Genomic DNA, 26,642 nt, shown 5'->3' on the forward strand with positions numbered 1-26,642 from the left:
CCAAACAACTATTTCTAAATCCACTATCATTATTCCGTCGGCAGTAGTTACCTTGTTCGCTGTCCCTTTATCTCTGCCCTTCTCTCTCTCTCTCTCTCTCTCTTGATTTTTCTCCCTCTCTCTTTTCGTCCCTCCCTGCTCCCTCTCTCGCCCCCCTCCCCAAATTTCAAACAAGTATTTCTAAACCCCACTGTCATTATTCTGCTGGCAGCTGACTCTCCTTCTCTATGTGACCCTCCCTCTTTTCCTCTTTCTCTTCACTTCCCTCTCCCTCATTTTCTCTCTCTCTCTCTCCCCCCGTCTCTCACCCCCCCCCCCCTCTCTCTCTCTCCCTCTCTCTCTCGCAATCCCAAACAACTGTCTAAACCCACTATCATTATTCTGATGGCAGTAGTTGGCTCTCTTGCTGAACTCTCCCTTTTCCCTCTTTTTCCCCTACGCTCCCTCCCTCCTCCTTTCTCTCTCTCTCTCTTTCCCATCTTCCCTCATCTCTCTCTCTCTCTCTCTCTCTCTCTTGCAGGTCAAACTCTCTGTCTCTGCCAGGGCGCTGGTCTTTGCCAGGGTGTGATGGCTCTGCTGAGCCCGCTGACTCAAACAGAAGCCAAGAGGCCAGCCAAACCAAAATCACTGAACAGCAGAAAGCTGCACTGCTCTGTTCTCTCTGACCCTTCTGCTCTCTCTCTCACACACACACACACACACAAACGCGCACACACACACACACACACACACACACATACAAAGACACAGACGGATACACACAAACACACATACACAAAGACACAGTTGGACACAGGCACAAACAGATGCATGCACGCACACACACATGCATGCACAGATGCATATGCACACAGACACACACACAAACATGCATATGCACACGCAGTACGTATACATACACAGAAACAACCATGCACACACATACAGACACATATGCATGCACGCACGCACACACACACACACACACACACACACCGGCCCTTGTATTGCTGAACATTAAGTTCAGGAAAGGTTCGTTCAGGGGTTTCGATCCAGCGCCCACGCGTCGGGGATACAAGACAGATCTGGAGGCAGGACGCGACCGCAGAAATGCGATCGTTACTGGGGGCGGCTGGGGCTGGACACACACCAACTGCACTATACTCTGACATCCAGACCATACACACATTCTCACACACGCACATTCACAGTAGCACAAACAACTACTCTATTTCACCATATGTTCAAATTACACTTAGGACAAACAGGCACACACACACACACACACACACGCACAAACAGCCATCCAGGGTATTTCACCATATACTCAAATTACAATTAGGACAGGCAGGCAGAAATACCAAGTCCGTATTTCTCCACAATAACCGGGGTAGAAGACAATAGATATTTAACGGCACATACATACAGTTTATTTGGCGCCACATTGTCCTGTTTGTTAGTTTAATCTGGCATACAACTGCAAGTTTTAGTACATTCTAATTTTTCACTTAAACACCCTAATCCATAGCTGCAGTAAGGCGCCCTCTATTGAAACACTGTCTCCCCACTACTGGTTTTCTTTAAGCTTGAATACATTGGATTGATTTTTTCACTCTAAAACTGAGTGACTGAGATATTGATAAGGGACTGAAAATGTGTGACAAGAGCCTTATATCCATTTGGAGGCTATGGGAGGTCTGTTTACACTGGTTCTGTCTGTAAATATTGTGAGAAACACAGTTGAGTTGACTTTTTTTTTTAAGAGAGTGGTCAGTGCTGTAGCCAGTAGTATTTCTTTATTGAAGCATAAAGTAGAAAAGCTGAAAGGGACACATGGGAGAAAATGTTCTGTCAGGATTCAATCATTCGTCAGCAGCGGTCACCAGTATGTGGGCCCAGAGACGCGGGTCTTAACCACGACAGCATCTCTGGGAACGACCGCTGACAGCTTTGAGATGGGGACTTGCTTTGGCCAGTGTCTAAAACAAACAACCCCTTAAAAATGCAATCACTTTTTCTATTTGGGATATATGGAAACCGCATTTTAGTTATTTGAGTTTGGTTTCCACATCAGAAATAGGGAACATGCCGCCAACCAATAACTTTCTCAACAGACACGTATCCCCAAGGCTCTCAGCCAGTCGATTAGTTTGACGCTGCATTTATTCGACTTGGACGGACGGTTCAGAGAGGCCTTGGCCGCCAATCCGCATGGTTTCAACACCAAGGAACCATTCATTTAAAATGTGGGATGAGCTATTCCTGGGTGCAAGTTTTTCATCTGGGGTGCACGGGCGGTCGAGCGTAAGCGATGTCACTGGACAGTACAGTACTCTTGGTGGTGGTTGTGTGTGCATGAGATGATTTCCTTATAACAGTGCTGTTGAAAACCTCATTAAAGAGTAATGCCAACACTCAGGTGCCCGTTGGACAACCTCTGTTCTTTTTTTATATTTCTAAACTTGCAGCCGTGTAGGTTTGGAAGTTGGCAAAAAAAGGTAGAGGAGGAAGAAGGGAAGCCCAGTGGAAGTCAGTGGGCTGAAATACAATACATTGCCTCCAGCTTACAAGCTTGACACTCCATTCTTTTCTTTGCTGCTCTGTTTCCTTGATGTTTGAGGAAAAACAGCACTGAAATTTTTTTCTGGTCTCAGCGCTCGGTTGAATGATCACTGAACTTCCTCGGTGTGATGATGTCACTGCCTAGTCCAACTCTTATTGGTTTTAAGGAGAGGCTAAAAGGATTTTAACTCCTGTATCTACGGCAGCAGACTGGACTAACAGCACTCAAGAGGAAGAGGAAAGGGAGAGGGAGAAATGAAGGAGGGGGAGAATCAGGAGGGAGAGAGGGGAGGACAGAGAGGAGGAGAATGAGGGTTGAAGAGAGAGCACGGAAGAAGAGGATGGGATGGAGGGACGTAGAGAGAGGGAGGGAGGGAGGAGAAGGAGAGGAAAGAGATGGGGAAAGGAGTGACGTGGAAACTTGTGGAGGAGGATGGGAGCAAAAAGGAGGGAGAAGACAAAGCCAGAATAGAGGTAAAGAGAGATAGAAAATGAAACCGAGAGAGAGAATGAGATAAGGGAAAGCGGGAAGAAACGATGGGAGAGGAAGAGAGGAGCGAAATGATGTGAAATTGTGTGTGTGTGTGTGTGTTACAGGCAGAGTGAAAGTCACCTTGTGGAGCGATACAGTGCACTGAACGACTCTGTCCGTCTCCCCTTATGAATTATGACGGTCGCTGGCTGGCCAAAAAACCTCTTCTATACACACACACACACACACACACACATACTCAGAGAGAGCAAGAGAGGAGACAGAGGAGAGAGACAGAGAGAGAGAGAGAGAGAGAGAGAGGAGGGAGAGAGACAGTACAACTTCCCTCAAAACACACACACAGTCACAGACACACTCTCTGTCTCTGTCTCTCTGTCTGTCTCTCTCTCTCTCGATGGTACATCCTGATCCAGAGAGCGGTGCTGTAGAAGAGTGATCATAAAATATGCAGCCGTCCCTCTGCTCCTTAGAGTGCTACTCAGACCCCTGAACATGGCTGTGTGTGTGTGTGTGTGTGTGTGTGTGTCATGTGATGGCACTCTGACTCTGACTTGGACTATCTCTTCCTCTCCTACTTTGCTTCTCTAACCATCACGGCTTCTCTTTCCCCATCTCTCTCACTGAGTTTGTATCTGTGTCTTGCTCAAAATTTCACTTTTTCAATTCAAATTAAAATTCAGTTAAATTAAATTCAATGGACATCACACGCATGGCATTTGACTTGTGTTACCCATTCACTCTCTCTATCTCAATCCTCCTCTTTCCCCCATGCCAAGTCTTTATATAGCATCAGCAGAAAGGCGTCCTGTCTGTCACAACATGAGAGTGCAGTACAGTTTGGGGGAAGAAAGGCAACCAGAGGGCTACACACTCCGACAGCCTCCCTTCTTCTTTACAGTACAGTTCACTAACCTGTTAAACTTTGTCTATATCTGTACATGTAAATCATTCAAATGCAATTAGCATAGCCTTTTTATCTGCAGCACATTTATGTTTTGACAGTAATGCTAACAAGGATCTATGTAGAGATATCTGGGTTTTCTGTTTCTTCAATAGATGGATACAGCCACTGGTCAAAAATAGCTTCATCTGGTTAGACTTGCAGGACTGTAAAATTACGACATGTGACATATTTCTATTTCAAACGTTTTCTTCTCAATTAAAGGTGTTGCTAAAAGATCAGAGGCTTGTCCGTATCCATGTCAGCCGAAGAAAAAACATAATTATAACTTGCCAAGGTGCTTACAGCTGACAAGCATGCAACTAGCACTAAGCTAGTTTTCACTCATTGGTATTCAACTGAAACTCTTGTCCAAAGCTAATTCCGGTGAGTCAACAGGTAAGGCTTCAGCATTTTGCTCAAGGATATTTCAATAAGAGAAATGGCTATTGATGGACACACTGGGTGTTGCAGGGATCGAACATGTGGAGATTATCAATGAACCTTGGGATTCTGAGGTTTCTGATGATATTGAATGTATCGTGCTGGCTTACAAATGTAGGTAATAAGGGGCTTCAGGCGGTTCAGTCTTTAATGGTAATGTAAAGGCACGGCCATCAAGTCACGTCTCAGGTCTGATCATGCCACTTAGCGTAAACGTGATACGCTGTGGCTCCGCTGAAGCAGTAAGACCTGCAGATGAAGGATATGTGCATGTCATGGGTCTAGGATACAGATCAGGGAGGTTTTCTTAACTGCGAAGACACTTCTCTCCCCAAGTAAGAAACTTAAGGGGGGGATTAACGCAAAATAATGAGAGAGCTGGAAGGGCTGCGGTGTAGCGGAGCCACAGGAGAGAAGGTTCTGGTCAGATTTGATCCCGGGGCCAGCAGGGCATGTCTGGCCATTTCAGGAGAGATTTTACACTTTTTCTTAAATTCAAGGATGGGCTAAATGATTTTGGGGCTTAACTCAGCGGAACGATTTGTCTCTCTTTTCTATATATTTGTCATCACAGGTTCTTCCACTGTCTTTCACTCAAAGCAGCATTTGATCCTATGGTGGCAGAAACATTGACCATACTTTAACTGTCATCCTACAGTAGAAACCTTCATCTATATCACAGACATTTTAAACTCTTTCTATAGCAGTAGGAATTCTGACTCTGTGCGTCTTCTGAAAACAGCAAAATTTCTAATTTTATGAAAAATGACAATATTTAACAATGCAGCAGTGATGCAGCGAGTATGCAGTAAAGTGATGGACTTCTGCAGTGGCCTAAAAAAAATTAATATCACCTTGAGAAACAAACCGCTTTCAGATCTGTCCAAAAAAGAGAAGATAAACGATTCACTGAGAACTTACTCTGTTTTTTTTTTTGACTGAAATAGAGACCCTTTTGAAAAATGAACTGATTAATTCTATTTATATCTGAAAATGATCAAGTACTTATCATCTATTTTCATTAATCTTAGTTGTCAGGGGAGAAAAAATGAGCTGAACGATCAGTGAATGAAAACCGCATCTAATTCGACTGGTTGAAAACTGGTGTGTGAATAATTATTAATTAATCAGCTTCATATTAGCTCGACATCACGGCTCTCCACTGCTCATGGTGTTCTGGACACACACACACACACACACACACAAATAGAAGCCCAGCCTGTGGGTTGTGTGTGTGTGTGTGTGTATGTGCCTGCCTGCGAGCATGTATATAACCATGTGTGTGTGCATCTGCGCCTGTAACCATGTGTGAATGTGCGATTGTGTATGTGTGCATATATTAAAACACTTCTGCATGCTATTGTGTGTGTGTGTGTGTGTGTGTGTGTGTTTGGGTGCCCTTTCCCCAGCTCATTGGGATGCAAGGCATGCACCCATCGGAGTGAGAGCTGTCCAGGCTAGCTTTGGAGTCATTAGCGTGCTCGTTAGTCCAGTTATGTTAAATCTAAATTACCATTCATCATCACACAGGGACCCATCATTTATTCTGATGTGGCCTGGCAGACACACTCGCTAACTGGATTAACTCATTCAAAGACACGTAGACACACTTGCTAAAACACAGTGGAATTCCAAATCAGGCGTTAGCTATTTGGTAATCGTTTTAAAATAGATTATATGTTATCGATTGAGACATCGCAGGGCATTAGGAATGATTGGTTTGCCCTTGTGATTGCAATCGGTCTACAAATTATACCGCACTGCAGGCGAATGCAACTGAACAGAGAGTTATAATAATAATAATAATAATAATAATAATAATTGAGAAAAGATAAGCTCTACAGTGCAATTTTTGACTAGGCGTTCAATCTGCAATAATACAAGGCGGAGGCTATGGTTAAAGAAATGAGTTTACGATCAGAAGGTTGGTGGTTTAATCCCCAGATCAGTGAGGAAAATCTGGACTGAGTTAGGCTGAAGAACCTTGGACGTAAACAAATCAAAAGTGAATAAACTGAATAACCAACAAAATAAATAAATGGTACATGAACAAAGTATAAAAAAAACTAAATTCAAACTTTTTATTTGGGAGATAAAAACAAGTTCTACCTTCTATTGTGCATTCCTCATTGATACAAATGAATACAATAATATATGAAAAGGCTTCCAAGTACAGTGGAAGGCTGGCCTGCATTCAATGTTGGCACTTGGCATTAAATTAGCTCTCGCTGAGTGGAAACACACACACACACACACAAACGCACACAATCATTAGTCGCTACAGGAGGAATGCCTACCATCTGCGCTGACGTGATTGCAAAGAAGAGGAATTCTTAGGAATTAAACCGACAAAGTGGAGCGACTCTTCTGCCAAATATAAAGACTGTGTTTATCACATAATTACAATTCCACTTCTGCGGTGTTTATTAGCCTTACAAGTTTGAGCACATACAGCTTTGACCATCAAAGGCTTTCAGAAGGTGGAATCAAAGTATTAGGAAGAAAGTAGCCCCGTGGGTTTGTTGAGTCTAACGGTCATGGTACTCTTCTCAGTCATGCATTGATGGAAACTCCTGTTCCACTTCCACTAGATGTGTTTCAGAACCTACAGCTTTCAAAAAACAGAATGGAAATATTAGGAGCGAAATAGTCCTCGTGTTTGTTGTCTTCAATAATCAGAGCGCATTTCTCAGTCATGCATCAATGGGAACTCCTATAACAAATCCCATCAATGTGTTTATCAGCTGTAAGCTTTAAAGAACGTACAGCTTTGGGCAGTGCATGGCTGACCTTTGAAATGAATACTCAAAGAGAAAAGAGTCTCTGTATTTGTTGTTTTCAATGATCACTGGTTCAACTCCAGTTCCAAATCCCTAAATGTGTTTATTAGCTCTACCAGTTAAAAAAAAAACACACCACGACTCTTAAGCCTTCAAAGGGTTGTATTGAGATGAAAAGGAATGTCAAATAATGAAGATTAATCTTTCTGTTTAATGTTAACGATGATCATAGTGAGATTCACTGTCACGCGTCAATAACGAACTCGCTATTAAGAAAACCACTTGTTTAGAATAATGGTACAGATCTAATTGATTCTGATAGGTGTTTAATGATGGATATGATAAGGCCACCCTGGCTTACAATCTGTTCAAGATTTTAAGCCTTGTTGAAAGAATAATGAGTCGAGTGTATGTGTTTGTGTGTGTGTAAGAGAAAGAGAGAGAGAGAGAGAGAGAGAGAGAGAGAGAGAGGGATGAGGGAGGATGAGAAAGAAAGAGAGAGAGAATGTGTGTGAATTTCGGGCCGTTTTTGATCTTTGAAGAGCACTTGTTTTGGCACATTAGTATCCCATCACCACACTACAATGAACACCTTTGAAACGACAGCTGTTTTCATGTAAAGTATAAAACGCTGCTAATTCCTGGCAGGGCATCACAGAGCGCAGGGAGGGGGAAAACGTCGATGAATTGACTTGTCTGGTAAAACAAAGTATTACAGCGGGTTTAGCTGCTTGATTTGTGGCCATTTTCCTGAGGGTGTTTGCTCTAGTTTCAGAGGGTTGCTGTACGGGAAGAGCTGTGACAGTTTTCATACGGTGTCAATGGGAAGGTTTTTTGTTTTAACCTTTATTTATACAGGACAAAAGCATGCATGTTCTTTATCAGCTAAGCCCTGCTTCATACTCATACAGTTACACACATTCACACCGGTCAGCTGCCAGTACAACCATAGTCTTCTACTGTTGGCAGAGCAGTTGAGGTGTCTTGCTAAAGGGCAACTTGATACTGGATGTTAAGGGAAAGGAGAGCGTTTCTTCATTTTCGCACGCAGTCTGTGGCTTTGAACTGGCAATAGAGTACAAAATTAACACCTGCCAAGTGCCAAATACTGGTAAAATTTGTCTTCAATTGGGGAATCAATAAGTCCCACCCACTACACTAGCCAGTAACTTTTCAAGACAATAACATTTGAATGCCTTAGTAATATTCACAATATTCTGTTACATCACCACATGGCCAAATTGGTAGGAAAATAGCAGATGATTGTAATTAATTAACAGGTGATTATATTCAAATCACAGCCAAAGCCAATGAGCTGTGTATATGGTAAAGAACCATATAGGTAAGAAATGCATGTGACATCATAGGAATACTATGAATGAACTTTGGTCTTTGCCTGTTCTCAAACTTCGTCCCTGTTGCCATACGCTCTCTCTGACTGTGAGCCAATCAAATCAAAGTAGAACAATGTCCCTGTACCAAACAAGCTGTTGATTGGCTGTCTGTTACACTGGCTCTACACAAAGCGGCAGTGTTTAAACTCTCCACTGCCTGGATGGTTAACTAGAGAAATGTTAGTTCAGGATGAATTTCAAACTGTCAAACATTCCGACTTCAGCTTCAAGTGTGTGTACACAAAATGGCATTGAAAACAGGCAGGGTGACACGTTTCAATGACAAATGTATATTCATTATTTTGGCCGGTAAATATTATTCTTGGCAGGTAATTTTTTTGGGTATATCAGCCCTTGGCAGATGAGCCAAAAAGTTAATTCTGAAGATTGACTGGCAACTTCCCAGTCAAGCAGCCACTTCCCTAAACTCTTGGCTTGGCAGTGAATGCTTACCTGAAAGCCACTCCAATTTCCTTCTTGAATATTTCTCTACAGCATTATTGGAGTTTATCCGCATTATTGGGCGGTATGCAGTGGAAAATGACAGGTTATAAAGAAGGAGAAGGGATGACATTCAGGTCAAGCTGGACTCAAGACCACGGCTTTATGAATACAGGTTTTACACATGCCTACATTCCCTTTGCTCATTCACACACATGCAGCTATAAAACATATTGATGCTCACCTAGCAAGACTCACCTCTACTGCACTGGCAATCATCAAATGCAATTATCAGAGACTTTTTGTTACCTTTATTTATGCAGGGAAGGGAATTAATGTAATAAAATGTTTTAAAATTTTTTGAGATTCAGCTCGTTTATCGGCCCAGTGGGGTGATAGGAACTCATGCAAATCATTTTTATAGTCAGGCTGTAAAAATGTTGATATTGGAAATATTAAAGCAAAAAAACTGAAGGATACAATAAACTTGCGCTGTAGGAATCTTAATTACAAGTGTTTTTTTTTCTGTAAACTTGAAATACAGCTATAAAAAATGGTCCACTGTCACTTCAGCTAAGCTATATATAACACTCTATATCACACTAATTCACCATTTTTAGCCCAAATGAGCATCAGTTATGCGTTGCAACCCAGGCTCATTAAAACACACTGTTCCCATGTGAGGATGGGACCCCACAAAGTAGCAGACCAGCAGAGACCCAGTCTGGGTCCGGAACCCCAGTTTGAGAAACGCTGTTCTGAGTCTATCTGACAGCCTTGGTGGTCTGGAAACAACAAAAGGGCCAAATTGAGTCAGTCAGTCAGACATTTGTTCCATCAATAATTAATGCCTCCCTGCTCCCCTCTCTCTGATCCTTTCAATCTATTTTCTATCACTCTGTTCTTTTCTTTCTTTCTTTTTTTTTTTTAACCCGGTCTCACGTCACATCAGTGCCTCTCCACGCCTTGCTGTCCGACCCTATTTCATCTCCCTTTTCCTCTCTGATGTCTTACACACCTTTATTGTCTCCTACATCCCTTTCTCCTGTCCTCTCTCTTTCTGTCTCTAACACATGTACGTTTTTTTCTGCCTCTGTTTCTCTGTCTGCTCTTTTTGTTTTTACGTGTCTGTCTATCTCTCTGGTGTCTCTCCCTCCCTACCTCTCACTCTCTCTTTCTCCCTCACTTTTTTCTATTTTCCTCTTTCTCTCTCCCCCCTCTCCCTTCTCCCTCTCCTTTCCCTAGCTATATCTCTCTATCTCCTTGTCTCACCCTATATTTTCCCCATCTCTCTCCCTCTCCCTGCTTCCCTCTATCTCTTTCTCTGTATCTCCCTCTCTCCCTCTGTTTCTCCCTCCCTATCTCTCTCCAGGTCCAACAGCAGATAAATAAATGATATCCAGGAAACTGGCTGCTTTTACAACACTGATATCACACTCCTCTCTTTCTCTCTCTCCTATTCCCTCCTTCTGCCCTTTTCCATTTTGTCAATTCCCCCCTCTCTCTCTCTCCTCTCTCCTCTCCTGGCAAAAAAGGAAAGGATAGTAACCGCAGTCCTTTTGGGTCTAAATAAATCATAGCCAGGCGCTGCCTTTGCTTTTACAACACCGATCCTCCACTTTCATCCTGGCAGCCATGAAAGAGAGAGAGAAGCTAGAGCTAGAGAGAGAGGGAGAGAGAGAGAGAGAGAGAGAGAGAGAGGAGAAAGCGAGAGAGAAAGAGACTAATCTAAATGTTTCAACGAGAAGCTATTGGACGGCATATGAGTAAAGGGAGTGGATATCAAAGGAAACAGCGGAATGTGAAAGTGTCTTTAGTCATATCCTTGTTTCTTCCTGAACCTCTTTGGGAAGCAAAACCCAAACAGAACTCCTTTCAAATTGGGGCGAAGGTAACAGGTAACAGGAACTCAAACAAAACATTCACCCTTACCTTCTTGGAAACTGATCATCTCTGAGAAATGCGCCAAATTTTTTGGCAAATCAACTCTTGGATCGACATATTGTTAATCGATGAGAAGATGTGTTGCCGTTTCACTTCTGTGTCCAGTATTTATTTAATTTTCTATGATGCTTGGTGATGCTTTTGCGGACAACACGCGCTATCTTTGCATCTCAAAAGCGCTGCAGAACAGAAAATACTGAAAACATAGAGGTAAAACTGCCACCATCTCATTGTCATATGGAGCTAACTTGATCAAAGATCTTATTTGCCAAAAAGACAAAGTTTTCCTTTAAACAAACTTGAATTTATAAGAAAAAATACACAAAATAGCAGACTTATTAATTTTACCCATGACTGCAAATGCGCCTCATTAATACAAAAACCAGACGAAAAAATAAAAATATCGTCTTTATGTCCAATTTTTTTTTTTTTAATAAATTCAGCTATTGAAACATCTGGAATGATTAACAAGCTGTCCAATGAAAGCAAATGATTCCTCTTTTTCTAGCCACATTGGCGAATACACAAAATTTGTCATGTCACAATGAGGCCAATATTTTATAAATCCAATCCTTTTAAATGTCTCAAATAATTTTGACATGTTGTCTAATAAAATAAAAAACGTCCTAATGTTCCATTTTTTTCCAGAGAACAATTATAACAAGACTAATGAAACTGACAAAGTAAAATCCATTTAGCGTTTTCAAAATGAGCCCGACGCCCTAATATTCAGCTTTGACACGTCAACGCTTTTCCTGTGAAACATATTAAGCAGCTCAGATAAAGCCTAGTCTACCAAGAAACAGTGGCTAATTAAAAATGACTAGATTAATTAATGTGGAGATTCGTTAGCGGCACACACACAGCGCCGCGCTGCTTTCAATTAGCATGAGGCATACACACACAAATGGCTGAAACACACAGAAATGGCTGAAACACACACACACATACACACACTGCAGAACCACACACAGACATGCGTGCACATCCATTTACCCGCCAGCCCACTTACAGTCTCTCACATTCTCGTAACTCTCTTTGACGCTCACACACACACACACACACACACACACACATACATACATACATACATGCAAAGGGACATCTTTTGCTGGAGTGATCATCCTCTCTAAGCTCCTTCATATATTAACTGGCCAGTGTTGAATGGTAATGGTGATGGAGTCTGCCAGCAGTGACTGGTAGATTATTCATGAAAAACACACATGAACAACAAGCACACACACACACACACACACACATATGGGCATATGGACATGCATTCACAGAGACGGACAAACGCAAAAGGACATGGACAAACACACACAAGCTGACACATGCATATCCACCCACATTTAAACGTGTGTATGTATGCACACATGCAGACACACACACACACACACACACACACACACAAACATGTATACGCATATTCAGGCACATACATGCATACATGCAAATACAAGCAATAACACCATGGCATATATGCATACTCGCGCATATATACATACACACATACACACACACATACAGCAGATTGCGTGCGCGCACACACACACACACACACACACACCTACCTGCTGGTGCAGTCAGGTGACCTCCCATCACTGTTATCTCTATCAACCCATTTTGTACTGCGGTCACGAAATCAACCCCAAGAACTGAACAGATGGGGCTCTGTGTGTGTGTGGTGTGTGTGTGTGTGTGTGTGTGTGTGTGTGTGTGCATGTATCGGTGCATGTGTATTTGGGCTTGCGTGCATGTGTGTATGTTAAGATGCTTGAAATGAAGATCAGTCCAGCGGCAGAATTGCTTACTGTCATTCATGCCCTTTGCACACTTGCTCTCACACACACACACACACACGCGCACACACACACACACACACACACACACCTGCCTTTATTAAAACGTCACATTCAGTGAATATACTGTGTGCTGTCATGCTGTCTGCTGTGAATGGGATCGGCTCCGTATTTACAGTGAATTGTAAATCCTGCCGAGCACTCAGCTGTCAAAGTCTTATGAATTGCTAATATGTTGTATCTCGCACTGCCGATCCCCCTCTATCTGCCCCCTATCACTTTCATTGTGCGCTGAGCAAAACTGAGGCCAGAAAATCAAAAAAGCCAACTTTGCTAAAAGGAAAGAGAGGGAGGAATGAAGGAAGGAGGAACGATTGAAGGGAAGATGGAGAAAAAAAAACAACTTTTTTAGCAGAAACCCAAGCTGATATTTTATGCATGTAACACAACATGTGGTCTAAAATACATGCTGGATGTACAACATTAAATGTAAAACGGTTATGCAAATTGCTGCCTCTTTTCACAACCAATAAGAGCTGTCATGCGTTTTCACATCGGACTGGATGTTGCCTGTGGGGTAAGCCGCCCTGTCTTCAACCATTTTCCACTGTATCCTCTGCTCTCTTTAATCATTCATGTGAACCCATCAGGCAGCACCAGGCTGCACCACGACCAATCACACCTGCAACACTAAGATACTCATCAAGATGTGTCCAACACTGCTGGGAAAACACCTTCTGACAAACGCCTGGGGTCTAAAGTATAGAAAAATGATGATAATAACAAGGTTTTTTAACATTATCTTTGATTCCATCATGCAATCATTTAAATGAGTACGATTTCAGCAAATTTGAATGATAGCTTTTATAAGTGGAGTTCATACTTTTAATAATGTTAGGAATTCGTTTTTGCTTTTTTCACAGAAAACTGGAGAAAGCAGATGTAGCCAACAGATTTTGGCATCAAAATAGATCTTTCATAAATCACAGCTTTGGCTTGTGTCATGTCCCAAGCCAAAATTTTGTGCGTTTTATAAATATGTCCCCTGGTCTAATAATAGCCTGTCTCACATTGTAGCCTGGTGGTTCTTTATGTTACTATGATCACTCAAATGATAACATGTCAAAGACTGGTTTTCTCCAGAAGCAAACAATTCAATTTCTATCCTTTTACAGGGTCATTTCACAGTGATCTTTAAAAGAAAGATCAACGAAATCTTGGCTGCCTAACTGAAAATAAAAGCATCTGATCAGTGCCCACAAGGTCAAAATCATGAGAATCAACCAGGCCAATACAAACTTCATGTTCCTGTTTAAATTCAGACTTCTACACTGTCACCAGTATAATCAGTCTCTGCCTCTTGCTCTCTCTCTGTGGTCCTCCACCATGTCCAGTTGTCATGAACAGATTAATACCAGCGTTTACCTCCCTACTTAGTAACCAGAGACAGACAGACTAGTGGCCGGGACGCCGCTGTCAACCTCCTCCTCCTGCTCTTTCCTGTCATCCTGTCCTCTCCTCTACTGTCTCCTCTCCTTATCTCTTCCTCTGCCTCTGTCTTTCTTTGTCTCCATGCTTCTCTCTCTCTCTCTCTGCCTTATTTACTATACAGTTTTGCCCTCTGATAAACACATTCAGCAGCAATATCACCAACCTATTCACCTCTCGGCACCATAGAGCAGAATATGAATGCACTGCCAACAACCCTGCAGAAAAACACACCAGTGCATGTGCCAACCAAAGAAAGGCAAGCATCTTCATTTTGTAACTCTTTTCCAGTTCTGTTTTCTCACAAAATTACAAGCGCAGTCACTCTTTAACCATCATACATTTGAGCACAGAAATATAAGGGAAATATTAGTTTTTACTATGAATTGAACCTCTAGATTTCATTCAGACACACAACACACACAGTGGCACAGTGTCTGCTTCATGCACGCCATGGACACAGACACACACATACATGCACACACCCACGCACACTCTCTCTCACACACACACACACACACACACACACACACACACACTAAGGCTCTATAGAGAAAGTAGGCACCTAACCCAACACCGAGCATTGCACAGCCGCCAGTCACACCTCTGAGCACAATGACAAATGAGCAGCTATAAAAATGTGGACAGCTTCACACGCACAAACTTGCGCGCTCTCTCTCTCTCACACACACACACACACACTCACACACACTGATAGAAAGCAAGCACACAAACACATTCACGTATTCCCATATGCAGAGGGAATCATCCACACACACACTCACACACACAGTGCAGAGAAAACGCAAACCACAGCAGGTGGCAGACACGCTGTTATCCCAGTGTGTATGCGTGTGTGTGTGTGTGTGTGTGTGTATGTGTGTGTATGTGAGTGTATTTGTATGTCAAGGACAACACATTTGCCGGTGAATGAACAGGTACGCTGCGGTGCACACTTGCGAGCAACATGCACAACTACACAGACGTGCACATAAATACACACTCTCTCACACACATACACACACACACACACACCCGCAAGGACATCGCTAGAGATAATTCACACACACACACACACACACAAACACACGAACACACACACATAAATAAACTACAGACGCCAGACAAAAGCATCTTTAAGTAAAAACATTTCTAATATTCAAGACATACATTGGATAGATATAAAGAGAAAGATAACAAGATCAGAGGGAAAAGTAGATTAAGGCGAAAGAACGAGGGATGATTCATGAGTAAGAGAGGAGAGGAGAAGAGAGGAGAGGAAGGGAGACATGGATTTTGACAAGAAACAGAGAGGAAAAAGAAGCGTGAAAGGGTGAAGAAACAGAATCAGACAGAAAAGAAAGATGAGAGAGAGAGAGAGAGGGAGGGAGAGCAGGACAGATCCCCGTTTCACAGACAAGCCAGGGGAAGGGAAAGAGAGGAGAAGAGGGGATGAGAGGAGAGGAGGAGGATGAGAGGAGGAGGAGAGGAGGGATGGAGCCAGAGTAAGAGGACCGGGTTTTTCTCTACTTACAGAATCTCCAGATCGCGCAGCGCTCGGAAAGCTCCATCTTCGATGCAGCTGATGTGGTTGCTGTCCAGTTGCCTGCACCGCGCGCACACACACACACACACGCGCGCACACACACACACACACACAGACAGACGGGAGAGGAGGGAGAGAGAGACGAGAGAGAGTCAGCCGCAAGTCTGCAAGGTCCGCTCAGCTGGGGGAGGGACTAGCAAAGGACGGACTAGTGCATGAGTGAGTGTGTTGCATGTGTGTGTGTGTGTGTGTGTGTGTGTGTGTGTGTTTCGAGGTGATACCCCAGTAGTGGGCTTAAGGTAGCAGGTAGGAGACACCGGCGTTAACTCACACACACACACGCACACTTACACTAAAACACACACTAGGGATACCCCGTCCAGACGCTAGCTCACAGGCTAAGGTTAAGGCTCTCACCTCAGCGCTGATATGGCCAGACCTGAGGAGAGGAGGAGAGGAAAAGAGAGAGGGAGAGAGGAGAGCAGCGAGCTGAAGTGGCCTGCCTGGCGTCAGCCTATCACCTCCCTCCCCTGCCGCACGCCCAGCGCACACTGGCCACCGGGAGAGAGAGGGAGAGAGAGAGGGGCGAGGGAGGTAGACACAGATTGGAGGAGAGAGAGCGAGCCGCGGCTACTAAAGCCCACCCTGCTTGTCTGTTCTGTAAATATTAATTGCATTTTCTCCTCTCCTCTCCCCCGCCCCCTCCCCCTCCCCCTCCTCCCCACGTCCTCTTTTTTCTTTTTTTTTTCTCCTCTCTCTGTAGTGAAAGAGGGAGTAATTTCATTACATTAGGCCAGCCAATCCATTAAGGGCCTTTTACCGGCTCTGTCACTGAAACAATTTCATTAAAAGGAAAGCCTCCGTAAATCAACCTACAGTCACGACTCTCTCTCTCTCTCCCCTCCTCTCTCTCTCTCTCTCTCTTCCTCCTTACTTCCTCTCTCTCTGCCTCCCAGCTCTTCGTCTCTCTCTCTCTCTCTCTCTCCCTCCCCGTCTCGCTCGACGCCTCGTTCGCCGGACTCCCAGATGCTCCCTGCACCCCTCCGTCATCCATCCTTTGCTTTTACTTTAATTTGCTCTGCTCTAAGTATGCGACCCCCCCCCTTCCCCACCTCCATCCATCCCTCCATCCATGAACCCAGCAACCCCAAAACCTCCACTCCTCTCTCCCTCCTTCCCTCCCTCCATCCCTCTGTCACTCCCCCCTCCCCGATCCCCCTCTTTTTTCGGAAGGAGGAGCAGATGGATGGATTGCAGACGGAGCGATACAAAGGGCAGACATTTAGAAGTGTCTCCTTGTTTTTTTCGTTTTTTTCTTTTACTCAACCGGGAAGGATGAGTGGCATTTAGCCTGTTACACACACACACACACACACACACACACACACACACACACACACAGAGACAGACACACAAACAGAAGAACATACACACATGCACACAATTACACATGCAGGTGCACACACACACACACACACACACAGGCAAATACCCTTTTGGACGCACGCAGTCACATATATATAAATGTACACACACACACACACACACACACACACACACACACAGCATGTCTAGTTCCTGTCTGCTCTCGAGACACTGGAAGATAAAAGCATATCACTCCACCTTAATCTTCTCCTCCTCCTTGTCCTCCTCCCATCTCATCTCTCTTCCACTAGATCCCTCCATCCCTAATCCTTTTTTTTCTTTGACTTCTATCCTCTCCTCTTTTTTTCTCCCCTCGTTTCCGGGCATCCGTCTTCTCCGCTTTTTCATGTTCTCTCCCTCTCTCCATTCATAATCCATTTTTTTTTTCTCTCTGGTGCCCTCTCCTCTCCTCCTCCTCTCCTCTCATCTCTGATTCCCCTTCACCTTTTCTCTTCTCACACTCCATCTATCCATCGCTAATCCATTTCTTCTCCCTGTTTTCTTCTATCAGCCTTTTAAATCTTCTTTTCTTCCCCTCTCCGTACCCCGGGTCTCTCCTCGGCACATTGCGGCACCTGTTATATCAGTCATGTCGGCTTTCATCCCTGAGGGCGGTGGTTCCCCAAACAGGATCTGGGTTCCCTCTGAGGGCAACCCAAAGACATCAGGGCCTGGGGAGGGGCGCATTTTTTGTATTTTTGTGTGTGTGTGTGTGTGTGTGTGTGAGTGTTTGAGAGGAGTTTGAGGGAGGTGCGAGGCCTCAGAGTATTTGAAAAGAAACATATCAGAGAGAGATTGAGAATGCAACTAGCCTATTGTCGTCAAATCTTTTCTAGACTCTATTTCTATAGTACAATACCATCTAGCTTTAACAGCGTCAAGATGTCACTGTATTTCATTTACTATCTGGTGTCGAAAATTCAATGCATGCAAAACCTTGGAGGAAACCTTGACCCCATACCATGCAGCAAGAAGCGGCTGGTTGAGGAAAGGTTCAGATGCGACAGCTTCAGATAGATATATGTGAAAAACAGACATTCAGAAGTTTGTTTCGTTGTTAAAATCCACTTTGAACATCTCAGAAATGGCCCACTCCATGTTCAAGTCCACCACTTGACCTACTGCAAAAGCGCTGTCCTGTGGAACTAGAGCTATGCAGACAAAACTTGGAAAAGCTCATATACAAGGCCACAATACTGTGTCATAATAAGCTATTTATTGGGATGATTTGCTTTGTTTGATCCACATATCGCTTTTATTTTGAAATTTGGTCTGTGCTTGCCAGACGCAGCACTGGCATGCATCACAGTGTTCTGGAGAACAGCGCTTGCACAAAAGAGTACACAATTTTTCTCACATATTTCCACCCAGTTTTGATCAGGTGCATGGCATGTGGTCAGGATTTCATCCAAGCTCTTGCATGGAAGTAAATGCAAAGGAATTGGGGCAACATCTTGAGGCTGTTTAGGCTAAATACCAACCAACACAGTGCCTATGGGCCAAATTTGGCTCAAAACATAATTATTTTTGGCCCTCCAAAGGGTTCTGGAGACTGATGAGATATTTTGATCTATTTTGATGGAATGCAATTATATTTTAGAGGTGATTTAGAGATAACTTACTTACCTCATTCCCACATGCCTTTCTTGATTAATTGAGCAAGATTAGTAAGATTGCTAAGACTATTAAAGTGCTGCTCTAAACAAGTGCTCTTTCATATAAAGATGTAAAATAGTCTGATAAGTTTGTGTACAGTGCCCTTGTCCAAAGCCTTGTTTTGGATCTAAGATATTTCTGCCTCCTTGTTGGAAGGGAGCTGTGAGGGCGAGCATCTGTTAAATGACTGGACTCTAAAATGTAGAGTCTGGAGATCACAATAACATATGGCTGTGCCATATTTGTGTTTTATGTAATTAAAAGGCATGTTTTTATAAGCTGGCAAACTGGCACAGAGCCTGATCAGCCATATGGAGATGCATTGGCATTGCCAAAGTTGGCTGTATTTATTAAAGCTTTATTTTCAGCATTTTTTCTCTCTTGTTTGTAACATTGAATATGAAATCTACTGTAGGTTGGAGTGCCATTGAATCACTCGGTCTCTCAGGCGATCAGTTGGTTTTATTGTACAAGGCAAGCTTAATCAATCACAGAAATACATATTATCAGTGTCTTCCAGAAACATCTGTAATTTTTCCAGAATTGAGAATAACAAGTGGATTCGTATTGGCGGCCATGTACTTCATCTCCCATCCTCGCCACAGTAAACGATTCCATCATCTGCGATATGATTGAATTCCTCTGACAGCTTTGTTCACTAAGCACCCTGATTAGCAGTGACATGATTGCTATCAATCTGGGATGAGAGTGAGATGTGTGTGTCTGTCTGTGTGTGTGTGTGTGTGTGTTCTCTACATTTGTACCATCTTGTGGCATCAACAGTCCTCATATATGTTTGTGTGTGTGTATGTTGTGTGTATGTGTATGTTGTGTGTGTGTGTGTGTGTGTGTGTGTGTATTAGGATTTTGTCTGTTTGTTATAGGGGATAAAATGGGGGTCCCAAATTTAATTTCCTTCCATGTAATTAGTTAGTGTGTTTAATCATGTCTATCATACGGCCTATTGGCAGACTGATTCAATGCTACCCTCTGCTCCCATCTGGAGCTATGGGAAGACACACACACACACACACACACACACACACAGACACGCATACACACACATTCATAGGCATACGCACAGAGACTCACATGGAAATGCATACACACATTTAACACACACACTATGTATACACACAGGCACATGCACACATACACATCCACCAACACATGCATGCACACACGCAAACACACACACACACACACACACACACACACACACACACACAGCAGTCCCGTGGCTCCATGAATCCATCAGTGAGCAGCCGCTACTGACTGACTAATTAATGATGGGATAGAGGAAGGGAAGGAGGGAGAGAGGACACTAGCTGAGCTGGGTTTCCATCCAAGTATTTTTTGCAAATAAGGAAGCATCAAATTAGAAAAGCTTAATGGAAACCACACAATTTTTACTCAAGCGGAATTTGTTTTTGTCAATAAAGAAATTATGTGATAAATGGTGATGGGAACACATTTGTTGAATAAATAACGACATAGTTAAATTTCAAGTGGCTTTGTATGTTCTGAAATGTTTGTACAATATTTGTCCACCACAACTGCTCAGAAATGATATAGGCTGCTGTCATCGTGGTTGTATGGCCATTAGTTGGTGTATTAGAATATTGCCAAGTGCATTTCTTAGTTTTCATCTTCAGATGAAAGCATGAAATATGGTCAGCTGTAACAGCTTGCCCAAATTCTTGTTTTCTTGTGGATGTTTTTTTTTGACATTCAGGAAGCCTGTTTATTTGCTTCAAACCAGCTGATGGAAACACACCCAATTCATATTTTATTTTTTATGTCATTTCAAAAGTTTCCTTAAAATGCTTGACAGATACATAGAAACATAGCTAAAGAGAGGAAGGGTGGATGGAAACATGATACAAAAAAATTGTGGGGTGAGAGATGGAGAAATGGGTTCAGGAGAAAGAAGGACTGCAACAATGAAAGAGAGAGAGAGAGGGAAAGAGGGAGGGAGCAAAGGGAGTGAGAGGGAAGTCCGGTCTGAGGAAAGAACGAAAAGGAAGAAGGGAACGAGTGGTGGGAGGAGAGGAGATAGAAACAGAAGGAAGGAATGAAGGAAGGTAGGAAGGAAGGAATTAAGCAGAGAGGGATGGGCTCAGGGGAGAGAGGGGATGAAACAATTTGAGAGAGACTGAGTAGAAAAGAAGGAAAGGAGCAGTGGGAGAAGGGGAGAGCGGGAAGGGAAGAAGGGAAGGAATGGTGGGAGGAAAGGAGAAAGGGAAGGAAAAAAGAAAGTGTGAAGAAGTAAAAGATTGAGGGGTGGGATGAGGCGAAGGAGGGAAGGAGAGAATGAAAGAAAGCAGAGGAAAGCAGCAAAGGAGTGACGAGAGAAGGGCCAAAGAGGGGTAAGAGTGAAGGTTAAGGAACAGGCGTATGGACGAAGAGGAGGAGGAGGAGAGGTGAAGATAGATAAAAGGTAGAGGTGACTGAATCAAGGATGGATATGGGAGGTAAAGATGGATTAGAATGTAGAAGTGAAGAATGAAGGGCAGGGAGGAGCGATGCAGATGAATGAGGCCGACCGCACTGTTTGACTATTAGCATCAAGGAGTCTGAAGACTGAAAGAGACAGATGAGAGGACTCACCTTTTCTCTTTCTCTCTCTCTCTCCCTCTCTCCTTATTTCACCTCTTCACCCTCTTTAAATCCGCCTGTTTGCTTGCTTCCCTGCCTCTCTCACCATCCCTGCCTGTCTCCTCTGGTTACCTTCCTCCTTCTCTATCTCACAGATCAACATGACGATACGAACACGTTCATGCGTGCAAGACGATGCAGTGTGTCGTCACGGCTGCTGGTTTGCTGCACTGTTGCTTCATCTCCAAGAGGAAATGTTGGAAAATGCTGCAGTACTGATGATGCAGGATTAATGGGACTTCTACAATGGCTGCCTGTGTAGCACTAATGTAGGGTGCAAGATGCGGTGACTCCTACAATGGCTCCCACTGTATACAGCACTAATGCTGCGGGTGGAGGGACATTTATAATGGCTAATGCAGGGCTAATACAGGGTGAGGGTGGGAGGGGGGGGGCATGCTTTAAGGGCTACTACTGTATACAGTATTGATGCAGGGTGGAGGGACATCTATAATGGCTACCGCTGCATGCAGTCCTAATGCAGGGCGATGCAATGTGTGGGGATTTCTACAATGCCAATACAGGGTAAAGCTAGGGGAAATTTTAAAACAGCTTTGTAAATGATATGTCTGCCTTTAGCGATGTGAAGGGTATGGGAGGATAAATCCATCACACCTCAAGTATAAGTTTTTCCTATAATTAAGTATAACAGTCAAGTGCAACAGCCCAGAATTCAGGTTGAAGCAAGGCAACACCGCCAAACAACATACATCTAATTTAGTGGGTCCTTAGACAAACATAGGAGTCTCTGTGCATCCAATTGGAAATAACCACTATGCTCGGATATTTTTGTTTTTCTAAATATGTATTTTAGGATGTCTGACGCAATTTTAGCACTGTGATTTTGAAAACTACAACTGTTAGAGGATGGCTCTCCTGCTCTCCCTTGACAAATATGATACCCAACATAAACATTGGCAATAACATGTTATGTATTATGTATTATTATGGGCTATGGGCTGTGCATGGCTGTGTAATTGTATGTACTTTGCTATGACTTGTGTAAGAGAAGAATGCATGTTATTTTGTTGTTTTGTTTGTTGTTTTGTTCATGCTTTCAAACATCCTCATGGCTGCATTTGATTGGCTCTAGCTGTCCACCAGCGTGCTAAGACTAGTCTTCAACATAAAAACAAAAGAAGGCAAACATCTGCAATGACAGGGATTCAGGACTGTGCATGTCAGAAACCTGTGCTTGTGTGTGTGCGGGCGTGTGTGTGTGTGTGTGCGTATGTGTGGGTGCAAGCGCGTGCACGCAGCCGACACAATGTTCTCACCTCTCACTGAGGCGCTGTAGTCATAACTCAAACAAACGGCCATCCTGCACTGCATTGTGGGTAGGGAAGCGTGAAGCGTGGAGGCGTTTTACGAGGGAGGAGAGAAAGGAGAAGGAAGGAGAAAGGTAAAGAAGTAAAAAAAAAATGGGGAGGATGGCGGGGTTTCATATATCTTTTTCGCTCTTTCCTTGACGAACTGTTGTATTGTTTTGAAAAAATAACATACATAACATATTACATTAGGTGGACACTTTCTTCCAAAGCACCTTACAGCAGCATGAGTGTGTTGAGCATGGGTGGGCCCAGTGGGAAAAGATTAATCAAATTTTGTTCACAATAAAAGAGTGGGTGAGCGAGGGGAGGCGGGGTGGATGGAAAAGGAGGTGTAATAGGAGGAAGTGGTGGCTGGAGAAGATAAAACGCGTGTGTGTGTGTGGGCATCGAGGTGTAGTGTGAGGTATATGAAACAGCTGTGCCTTATCTGATGCATCCATGCTTTCCTGTAATCCAACTACAGCTATATGCATCCCAGCCTGAGCGACTTACACATGATGCGATTTAAGCATGACTGCAATGTACACATCTCTGTGGTTCATCGCGTTCATCTCTCCTTCTCTCTCTCTCTATCTTTCTTCACTGTAAGTACAAAACGTTATAGTAGGTATCAAGGACTGCAGTATAGCAAACTACCAAATATAATAGTATAACCTTACAGTAAGCATCAAGAAATCAGGCTTAAATAATAGGCTGATAGAAGCAAAAGCAAATGGACACTGAATGCCTTTTGGCTTTTTACATTAAACCTGCCTATTACAGTTTTAAAAGGGCAGAAAGCTCATTTTCATGGCAACTTTCTGAGTCTTATAAAATAAGATGAGCAGCCAGAAGATCATATAGATAAAAACACAATAAATAGAGCATGTTGGACATTAGAGATACAGTAAATCCATCATGCTAAGTCCTTGTTGGCTAAAAACAACATATGACACAACATTATCAAACAGTGTGTGGCAGCCATCTCTGGTGTAATGAAACAAATGACCAGTAAACACCAGGCCCTGTCCTTTCTATCCGTTCTAGCTCTAGCTCTACCTTTATCATCTGTAGTCTGACTGACAGGCTGAGTTTAGGAGAGTGACAAGACCAGAAGTCAGCACAATGTATAGGGGAGCTGACAGTAAACACACACACACACACACACACACACACACAAACACACACACACAAACACACACAGATGGGTTGCATATTGGCATATAGCTGTCTCCTTGGGTTAGCAACACACCATATAGATACAGTGCAGTAGGCCTACAGTAATACATACACATACACTCTTACATGGACACACACACACACACACACACACACACACACACACACACACAGATGTATGGCATATACCTGTCTCCTTAGGTTAGCAGCAGACTACAGTAATAGTATTTGCCAGGTTCTTGGCAGTTTCAGCAAAGCAGTCAATCAGATAGCAGGGTCGAAAATGTGTTAGTGTGTGTGTGTGTGTGTGTGTGTGTGTGTGTGCATGGTTGTGTGTGTGACTGAGAAACACATGGGCGATGAATGGTGTATGATGCTACAGTAGCCACTAGGCAACATGAAAGGGAGGAACAGAGAGAGAAAGATAGAGACCCAAACCACGGAAAAAAGAGAGTGAGACAGAAAGAGAGAGAGACATAGAGCGAGAGTGTGAGAGAGAGAGAGAGAGAGAGGGGGGGAGGCAGGGAGAGAGATAGGGGAGAAAGTAAGAGGGAGGGAGAGAGACAAAATGAGAGAGAGAGAGAGAGAGAGAGAGAGAGACATATGAGAAAATCAATGCTGTGTCCACCAGGGACAGAATGTCATGAAGGTTTTTTTACTCTGTGGTATAATGGAGGGTTGGAGCCTTTTACTGCAGGAGTCACCTTGTCTAATGGAGGGAGGGATGGAGGGATGGAGGGAGGTGAGAGAGAAACGGAGGGAGAGAAAGGAAAAAGTGGGAGAGCGGAAGGGGGGGGAGGGTTAGATGGAGGGAGCTGGGAATGGAGGGATGCGAAGGAGGGAGGAATGGAGGGAAGGAGAGAAGGAGGTAGGGGGAAAGAGTGAGGATGGAGGGAGGAGAAAGGAGAGAGGGATGACAGAAGGAGAGAGGGAGGAATGGAGGGATAGAGGGACAGATAGATAGAGGGATAGAGGGAAAGAGGGAGGAATGGAGAGAGAAAAGTTTAGAAGGAGGGAGAGAAAGTGGAGAAAGGGAAGAATGGAGGAAAGTGGGGGCAGAAAAAGGGAGGGATAGGAGAAGGGAGAGAGGGATGGAGGGAGGGAGAGAGAGTAATTGAGGGAAAGAAAAGGAGGATGGAGGGAGAGAGGAGAAATGAGAGATGTAGGAGGGATGGAGAGAGGGAGGGAGGATGGGATAGAGGTAGAGATGGAGGGATGGAGGAGGGAGAGAGAGTAATTGAGGGAAAGAAGGAGGATGGAGGGAGAGAGGAGAAATGAGAGATGTATGAGGGATGAAGAGAGGGAGGGAGGAAGGGATAGAGGTAGAGATGGAGGGATGGAGGGAGGGAGAGGTGATGGAAGTGAGAGGAAGGAGGGTGAAATAGGGAGACAGAGAAGGAGGCAGGAGGGTGAGAAAGAGGGAGGAAACGATGGAGGGAGGAAGATGAGGAGGAAGTGGAGGAAAGCGGATTGGAGCAGAAACAAGGGGGGAGGAAGCAGAGGGAGAAAGATGAGGAGGACAAGGAAGAGGAGGACATGAAAGATTTTTGTGTGCTTGAGCCGATCCTATTTTTAACAAGAACAAAAAAAAAAAAAGTAAAATGATTCACTTTGTAGCTCAAAGCAATTTAGCGCAATAGGTTTTAATGGGGGCACAGAACAATTTTACTGTCAAACATGACTGATATGACTTTGCGGCTCTGCCAGAGAGTAAAAAGCCATGTACAATAGAGAGGCTGGTGTTAAAGAGGTAGGGTAGGGTGTAGCATTTTAGCGTGGAATGAGTCCAATGTGTAAAGGAAGCACAAAACCATGTCTGGAAGCTCATATTGAATTCCACCTACTACCTCAGAGCTGCTCAGCGGCCAAAAGTAGAGGAGTGCGGTTGTACTGGGCAGCTCCCAGTGGCCAACAGCAGAGGGTTGTGGTTGTACTGGGCAGCTCCCAGGTGTGACTGTGTGTAACTGCATGAATGTGAAGCAGGGCGTTGCCGAAAAAAGAGCACGCACGCTCAGCAAACCCTGCCTGGAAAATGGACTGCAGTGGAAATACTCAAATCAACACATTCATTTCAACACGTAATTTAACATCATCACCTACACTGAGGCATGATGCTCGTTTTTTTCTGGGGTTTTTACTGGTATTGTCTGGCTTGTCAAATACTATACAAAAAATGCTTGCAGAGAGTGTCAAAGGTCAAAGAGGCAAGGTGGTGTGTAGCGTTTAGTTTGGAATGTGGCCGATGTGAGAAGGGAGAGTGGATTAGATGATCAGATAGGAGAGAAAGCCAACCTGAACTCAAAGGTTTGGAACCAGGCCATGGGAACTGACCCACCCACCTGCGCACACACACACACACACACACACACACACACACACACACACACACACAGAGCACAAAACACATACGGACACAGATCTTTAACAACAAAGCCACTTTCTGGTCCATTTAACTCCAGACTAATAATCTCCTGTGGACCTTATTCCCATGTCGGCCATTTTTAATTTACATCACACTCGGGGAACTCGACCCAGAGGAGCAAGTAGGCCTACAGCCCAGCTTTGTCCCTCTTGTTGTGTACTAAGATGCACGTTTTTCAT

At 43.8% G+C, this 26,642-nt stretch overlaps 1 protein-coding gene across 1 annotated transcript in view; it reads right to left on the reverse strand.

The window, feature by feature from the left end:
- The window catches only part of slit3 (slit homolog 3 (Drosophila)), a 268,893-nt gene that overhangs the window by 93,555 nt on the left and 148,696 nt on the right, over positions 1-26,642 (reverse strand). Inside the window, exon 6 of the mRNA XM_078289056.1 lies at positions 15,802-15,873. Coding sequence (XP_078145182.1) covers positions 15,802-15,873 — 72 coding nt within the window. The remainder of the gene's footprint in view (positions 1-15,801; positions 15,874-26,642) is intronic.

The sequence above is a fragment of the Centroberyx gerrardi genome, chromosome 16 (genome assembly GCF_048128805.1).
Source record: "Centroberyx gerrardi isolate f3 chromosome 16, fCenGer3.hap1.cur.20231027, whole genome shotgun sequence".
Classification (NCBI taxonomy): domain Eukaryota; kingdom Metazoa; phylum Chordata; class Actinopteri; order Beryciformes; family Berycidae; genus Centroberyx; species Centroberyx gerrardi.